An 8342-nucleotide genomic window follows, 5' to 3' on the forward strand; every position below is an offset into this window, starting at 1 on the left:
GTCAGACACGACTGAGTGACTGAAATGAACTGAACTGAACTGAACTGTGGTCCCACACCACCCTTCCCCCATTTCCTTGACCAGAATTAGTTACAGGCCCTACTGGGATATAAGAGGTCTAGAAAGTACAGCCTCCTATGTGCCCAAGAAGAAAATGAAATGGTGTGGGGAAGAAACGGCAATATATTTGCCATCAAATATTTTTTCTATATTTTTCATTCTTCTTGCCTTTCTTTAAAATATTTCTCACTTTCCTTTTCCCTTCCCCAGCCAGGTGGTTCATCATTTCCAATTTCACTGTTTCAGTATGACCTTTCTTTAAATATTTCTTCTTTATCTTGAAGCTTTTCTTGACTCATCTAACCAAAAATAATCTTTTGTTTGAAGCACCAAAGAACTTCTCTCATCATTTACCTTACCTTACAGGGTGAATATTTGTGAACTTTCCTTCTTCCCATCGCTAGATTGTAAGATCTTTGAGGGTTGTGTTAGTGTTAGTCACTCAGTTGTGTCCAGCTCTTTGTGACCCCATGGACTGCAGGCCACCAGGCTCCTCTGTCCATGGAATTCTCTAGGCAAGAATACTGGAATGGGTGGCCACTTCCTTCTCCAAGGGATCTTCCCAACCCAGGGATTGAACCCTGGTCTCCTGCGTTGCAGGCAGATTCTTTAACATTTGAGCCATCAGGGAAGCCCTGAGGGTTGGTACCACACAGATTTTTAATTACGGTTTTCTTGAGATGAAACTCATGTGTGATGAAATTGACCCATTTAAAGAGTACAGTTCAACATAAAATGGTGCAGCTGCTATGAAAAACAGTATAGAAGTTCCTTCAAAAATTAAAAATAGAATTACCATACAATCCAACAATTCCACTTCTGGGCATATCCAAAAGAACTGAAGGCAAGAACTCAAACAGATATTTGTCCACTTACATACATAGCAGAATTATTCCCAATAGTGGCATAACAGCAACCCAAATGTCCATTGACAGATGAATGGATAAACAAAATGTGCTACATATATATATTCAAAGGGATAATATTCAGCCTTAAAAGGTGGCGAATTCTGACACATACTACATGAATAAACCTGAGGCTCTTCTGCTAAGTGAAATGAGCTAGTCACAAAAGGACAAATACTATTCGATTCCACTTATATGAGGTATCTAGAGCACTCACAATTATAGAGTGCAGAATGATGATTGCCAGGGAGAGAAATGGTGAGTTCTGGTTTAATGAGCACACTTTCAGTTCTACAGGATGAGAAGAGTTCTAGAGACAGATGGTGCAAGATGGTACTGGTTACACAGCTTTGTGAATGTGCTTAATGCCATTGAACTGTACACATAAAAATGGTTATGATGTTAAGTTTTATGTTATAAGTATCTTACCATAAAACATTTTTAAAATGCATAGTAACAATGTCACCAAAAAAGGAGCACACTTAAGTTGTTTTTAGGCATTTCTTGAGAGTCCCTTGGACTGTAAGAGGATCCAACCAGTCCATTCTAAAGGAGATCAACCCTGGGTGTTCATTGGAAGGACTGATGCTAAAGCTGAAAACTCCAATTCTTTGGCCACCTCATGCGACGAGTTGACTCACTGGAAAAGAGTCTGATGCTGGGAGGGATTGGGGGCGGGAGGAGACGGGGACGACAGAGAATGAGATGGCTGGATGGCATCACCGACTTGATGACATGAGTCAGAGTGAACTCCGGGAGTTGGTGATGGACAGGGAGGCCTGGCGTGCTGTGATTCATGGGGTCGCAAAGAGCTGGACACGACTGAGCGACTGAACTGAACTGAAAGTTGTCCAACCATTGCCACAATTTTATTTTACTTTTTTAGACTTAAAAAGAAAAATTTTTTTTGTTTGTTTTTTGGCTGTGCCTCATGGCCTGTGAGATCTTATTTTCCCAACCAGGGATTGAACCCGTGCCCCCTGCATCGGAAGTGTGCAGTCTTAACCACTGGATTGCCAGGGAAGTATGCCACAAACAATTTTAGAACCTTTTCATCACCCTAAAAAGAAACCCTGTACCCATTAGCAGTCATTCCTCATTGCCCTTCCTCCCAGCTCCTGGCAACTACTAATCAATTTTCTGTCTCTATTGATTTCCCTATTCTGAACATTTCATATAAATGAAGTCATTAACATGTAACTTTTTGTGTCCAACTTTAACTCAGCATAATGTTTTTTAACACTATAGGATGTATCATCCACACTATCAGTTCAGTTCAGTTCAGTTCAGTCGCTCAGTCGTGTCCGACTCTTTGCGACCCCATGAATCACAGCACGCCAGGCCTCCCTGTCCATCACCAACTCCCGGAGTTCACTCAAACTCATGTCCATCGAGTCGGTGATGCCATCCAGCCATCTCATTCTCTGTCATCCCCTTCTCCTCCCGCTCCCCAATCCTTCCCAGGATCAGAGTCTTTTCCAGTGAGTCAACTCGTCGCATGAGGTGGGATGTATCATTTACTTTTACAGCTGAGTGATTTTTCCAAAGGAGAGATATATGTTTGGACCCTATGGACTGTAGCCCACCAGGCTCCTCTGGCCATGGGATTCTCCAGGCAAGAATACTGCAGTGGGCTGTCATGCCCATCTCTGGGGGATATTCCTGACCTAGGGGTCCAACCTGTGTCTCCTGCCTTTGCAGGTGGATTCTTTACCACTGAAACTACCTGAGTAGCCCTGGAAAGAGATGCTGCCTTTTGTTTATTCATGTTGATGGACATTTGGTTTGCTTCTTCTTTTTAATTTAATTTCACTTGTTTGGCTGCACCTGGTCTTAGCTGCAGCACACAGGATCTCCTAACTTTGTTGAAGTATGTGAGAATGTGAACTCTTAATTGCAGCATGTGGGATCTGAGAAGGGTTCAAACCCAGGCCCCCTGCACTGGGAGCAAGGAGTCTTAGCCATTGGATCACCAGGGAAGTCCCTGGCTTAATTCTTTTTTCTGGCTGTTTTGAATAATGCTACTGTGAACATTTGTCTCTAAGTTTTGTGTGGACATATGTCTTCATTTCTCTTGAATTATGTATATAACTACCTACTTACCTACTCATATGGTAACTCCATGGTAAACATTTTGAGGAACCTCCAGCTTGTTTACTACAGCAACAGCACCATTTTACAATTTGCCATCAGTGAATCAATTTCTCCATATTCTCACCAGAACTTGTTATTATCTGTCTTTTTAATTATGGCTATCCTAGTGGGTATGAAGTGGTAGTTCACTGGGCTTTTAATCTATATTTCCAAAATGAGTGGTGGTGTTCAGTTCAGTTCAGTTCAGTTCAGTCGCTCAGTCGTGTCCGACTCTCCGCGACCCCATGAATCACAGCACACCAGGCCTCCCTGTCCATCACCAACTCCCGGAGTACACTCAAACTCATGTCTACAGAGTCGGTGATGCCATCCAGCCATCTCATTCTCGGTCGTCCCCTTCTCCTCCCGCCCCCAACCTTTCCCAGCATCAGAGTCTTTTCCAGTGAGTCAACTCGTCGCGTGAGGTGGCCAAAGTATTGCAGTTTCAGCTTTAGCATCAGTCCCTCCAATGAACACCCAGGATTGATCTCCTTTAGAATGGACTGGTTGGATCTCCTTGCAGTATAAGGGACTCTCAAGAGTCTTCTCCAACACCACAGTTCAAAAGCATCAATTCTTCGGCGATCAGCTTTCTTCACAGTCCAACTCTCTTAGGCATCTCTTTATATGCTTATTGGCCATTTGTATGTCTTCTTTGGAGAAATGTTTATTAGATCCTTTGCCTAATTTTAAATTCAGTTGTCTTTTTACTGTTGAGTTCTTTATATATTCTGATACAAGTACCTTATCTGATATAGGATTTGAAAATATTTTTTCCCATAGTGTGGTTTTTTTCACTTTCTTTTTTGTGTCCTTTGAAACACAGAAGTTTTTTATTTTAATGATGTCCAGTTGATCTGTTTTTTTTGTTTTATTGCCTGTGTTATTGATGTCATTTCTAAGAAATCATTGCCTAATCCAAGGTCATGAAGATTTCCTCATAGAGTTTTATAGTTTTAGCTCTTACTTTGGTGTTTGATCATTTTAAGTTAGTTTTTATCTATGGTGTGAAGTAGAAGTTCAACATCATTCTTTTATGAGTGAATATCCAGTTGTCCCAGCACCATTTGTTGAAAAAGTCTATTCTTTCCCCATTGGATTATATTGGCACCCTTGTTAAAAATTGATTTTCCATACGTGTATGAATTTATTTCCAGACTCTCAATTCTATCTCATTGATCTATATGTCTGTCCTTTATGCCACTGTCACACTGTCATGAATACTGTAGATTTGTCAAAAGTTTTGAAATTGGGAAGAATGAATCTTAAAACTTTGTTCTTTTTTTTTTTTTCTATACTGTTTTGGCTAGTCTGCATTTCTTGTATTTCTATATAGCTTTTAGAATCAGCTTATTAAAAAAAAAAAGAATCAGCTTATTAATTTCTGTACAATACCAGTTGGACTTTTGATAGTTATTGCACTGAATCTGCAGATATACTTGGGTAGTACTGCCATCTTAACAATATTGTCTTCTGATCCATGAACATGGTATGTCTTTCAATTTATTTAGGTTTTCTTTCATTTCTTTCAGTAATGTTCTTTGGTTTCTCATGTGCAAGTCTTAAAGTTCTTCCTCAAATTTATTCTGAAGTATTTTATTCTTTTCAATGCTATTAAAAGTGGAATTGTTTTCTTAATTTAATATTTAGATTGTTTATTATAGAAATACAACTGATTTTTATATATTGATCTTGCACCCTACAATCTTGCAGAACTTGTTTACTATTTCGAATAGTGTGTGTGTGTGTGAATCCTTTTTATTGTTATACCTCCTGGAGCACTTAATACAGTTCCTAACATTAACTAGTGTTCAATCCACCTGTAGTCCTTGAGTTGCTATCTTTGAATGCCACATTTCCACAGAAACCTTCCATTCACTGAATAATTTCCCATATTCCAATACCACTGAATCATTCTTCTTCTCTTTCACTCTTATCTGCAGGCTTGGGAACAATGGGCCGAGGCATTGTCATTTCTTTTGCAAAGGCCCAGATCCCCGTGATTGCTGTAGAATCAGACAAGAAGCAGCTAGAGTCTGCAAGCAAGATAATAACTTTCACCTTGGAAAAGGAAGCATCCAAAATGCAGCAGAGTGGCCACGCTTGGTCAGGACCAAAACCCAGGTTAACTACATCTATGAAAGAGCTCAGTGGTGTAGATTTAGTCATTGAAGCAGTATATGAGGAAATGAACCTGAAGAAGCGTGTCTTTGCTGAACTATCAGCTATATGCAAGCCAGAAGCATTTTTATGCACCAACACTTCAGCCCTGGACATTGATGAGATTGCTTCTTCCAGTGACCGTCCTCACTTGGTCATTGGCACCCACTTTTTCTCCCCAGCTCACGTCATGAAGTTGTTAGAAGTTATTCCCAGCCGATTCTCTTCCCCAACCACCATTGCCACGGTTATGAATTTATCAAAAAAGATTAATAAGATTGGAGTAGTTGTAGGCAATTGTTTTGGATTTGTTGGGAATCGAATGCTGAGGTCTTATTATGATCAGACATACTTCTTATTAGAAGAAGGCAGTAAACCAGAGGAGATAGATGAGGTGCTGGAAGAGTTTGGTTTCAAAATGGGACCTTTTAGAGTGTCTGATCTTGCTGGGTTGGATGTAGGCTGGAAATCCCGCAAAGGGCAAGGTCTTTCTGGACCTACATTGCCTCCAGGAAGTTCTGCCCGGAAGCGAGGTGGCCAGAGATATTGCCCAATTCCTGATATGCTGTGTGAGTCAGGACGGTTTGGTCAGAAGACAGGTAAGGGTTGGTACCTTTATGATAAGCCCCTGGGGAGGATCCACAAACCTGATCCCTGGCTTTCCCAATTTCTGGCACAGTACAGGGAAACGTATCACATCGAGCCACGTATTATTAGCCGGGATGAGATCCTCGAGCGCTGCCTATATTCACTCATCAATGAGGCATTTCGCATCTTGGGAGAAGGGATGGCGGCTATCCCAGAGAACATTGATGTTATATATTTACACGGGTATGGATGGCCAAGGCACAGGGGTGGGCCCATGTTCTATGCTTCCACAGTTGGGTTGCCCACGGTGCTAGAGAAGTTGTGGAAATACCACAGGCAGAATCCTGATATTCCCCAACTGGAGCCTTGTGACTATCTAAAAAAACTGGCTTCCCAGGGAAACCCTCCTCTGGAAGAGTGGCAAAGCTTGGCAGGACCCCCCAGCAGCAAACTGTGATTCAGCCTTTCAGGTTTTGCCTTACCTGCTGGCATTGGGCAATGCTCACTGAATTTCATAGAAACTAATCCAAAGAAATCCAAAGTAAGATTGCTCTGAAATACAAAATGAAAGGAATAATCAGTTGGCTAAAACCCCTCTTTGGATATTCTGTCTGATGATCCTAATGGGTTAAATCTTTAGGAATGTACTTCTTATGCCAGGGATCTGTCTGTATCAGATAAATGATTTCAATTGCAATGAATAAACTTGTGTTAACGTTGAAATAGCTAAGGAGAGAGGCTCAGGAATAAGTTGAGGATCCCAGTTCCTTGATCATTTGAGAAATATGTCATCAATTATTAATTGATAAATGAATATATTCATGTTGAGTCTTTCATCCTCACACACGTGGCAGTGATAGGAAATCTTATGGACCCTTCATTCAACAGATCCTCATTGTTCATCCCTAAGCATCTTGCACAACCCTTAACAGACCTAAAACCTGGAGGGGCATTTATCCAGCAAGGAAGCCTGTGATAAAGGCTTCAGTTCAGAGCCTCAGAGGTAGAGTGGAGACAGTTGGCAGGGCGCAGTAGGGAGCTTGGAAAGCTCCATGCGTGAGCTTGGAAAGCTGCCCAGGGGGAGGCCAGGGGCAAAGTTTCAACAGCAGAAGGGTGTTGAAATTTAGGCAAAACACGGTTGGGAGTTAGTGAGGAAACCACATACTTCAGACAAGAATGGAGAGTCAAAGGAGCTTAGAAAGTCACACTCAATACTATCATTTCTGTCCAAGACCCATGTGTAACAGTTGTCCTTGCTGCTTGCAAGAGGCTCAGTAATGTCTGATGATAATTTCCTCAAGACCACTAGATGCCTTTATTCACCCTTCTATTCAAGCAGCAGTAATGGAAAGTAAACTCTGGGAGATTGTGAAGGACAGGGAAGCTTGGAGTGCTGCAGTCCTTGAGGTTGCAGAATAGGACACAACTGAGCAACTGAACAGCAACAACAAATTGTTAACAGCGTAAAGTGGGAATCTCAGGGATCTAACCTCCTCTAATTCTGTGATAAAGTGATAATACCAGTTTCCTGGTCATGGGAAGCCTTTGTGATGTTGAATACAACATGGTTGAATCCTGACAAGTCTAAAATTATTGAAAAACAAATTTTGTGTAATTTTGTTATAAGAATTCTTCTCTTTTTACTTTTTGCCTTGTTTGGTTAAAAGTTGAGGGAACAATAACTTGTACACAAATGTTTAGAGCAGAACTCTTCATAACAGCCCCAAATTGGAAACAATCTAAGTGTCCATAAACTGATGAATGCATAAATAAAATGTAAACTGGCCATACAGTAGGATATTATTTAGTCAAAAAAAGAAGAGAAGTGCTAATATATGCTACAACATAATGAATCTTGAAAATATTATGCTAAGTGAAAAAATAGGCAAATCTATTGAGATAGAAAGCAGATTGCTGCTGCTGCTGCTGCGTCACTTCAGTCGTGTCCAACTCTGTGTGACCCCATAGACACAGTTTGCCAAAGGCTGAATGACTGGGGGTAGGGAACAGGGTGTGGCTGCTGATGGGTACAGAGTTTCTTTCTGGGTTAATGAAAATGTTCTGAAATTATTGTTTTGATGGTTGCATAACTCTGTAAATCTACTTAAAACCATTGAGTTGTATACCCTAAATGTGTGAACTGTATGGTATGTGAATTATATCTTAATCAAGTTAATAAACAAGTAAGCAACTTGTTTACTTACTTAGGAAGTCTTATGGACCCTTTGTTCAACAGATATACTGTGCACCCGTGAACATCTTGCACAGCACTTGGCAGATCTAGAATCTGGAGGAGCATTAATCCAGCAATTCCTTGTCATATAAGGACAAATAGGCTTAGGTTATTGTCCTTCAGGGTGATGTGAATGAATTGGTTTTTACAATATTTTCGCCAATGAACCCAAACAAAATTACCAAAAGTTCTAACAGAGAAATCTTGAATGAATATAGTACAAGTTTTCATTGTAAAAAGTAAACCAACAACAACTTAAAAAA

At 40.6% G+C, this 8342-nt stretch overlaps 1 protein-coding gene across 1 annotated transcript in view; it reads left to right on the forward strand.

Annotated features, from left to right (window-relative positions):
* Positions 1-8049, forward strand: part of EHHADH (enoyl-CoA hydratase and 3-hydroxyacyl CoA dehydrogenase) — a 68395-nt gene extending 60346 nt beyond the window's left edge. Inside the window, exon 7 of the mRNA XM_055408806.2 lies at positions 5042-8049. Coding sequence (XP_055264781.1) covers positions 5042-6303 — 1262 coding nt within the window. The 3' untranslated portion in view covers positions 6304-8049. The remainder of the gene's footprint in view (positions 1-5041) is intronic.
* The last annotated feature ends 293 nt before the right edge of the window (positions 8050-8342 follow it).

The sequence above is a fragment of the Moschus berezovskii genome, chromosome 1 (genome assembly GCF_049115385.1).
Source record: "Moschus berezovskii isolate FMDL1 chromosome 1, NW_MosBer_1.0, whole genome shotgun sequence".
Lineage (NCBI taxonomy): Eukaryota > Metazoa > Chordata > Mammalia > Artiodactyla > Moschidae > Moschus > Moschus berezovskii.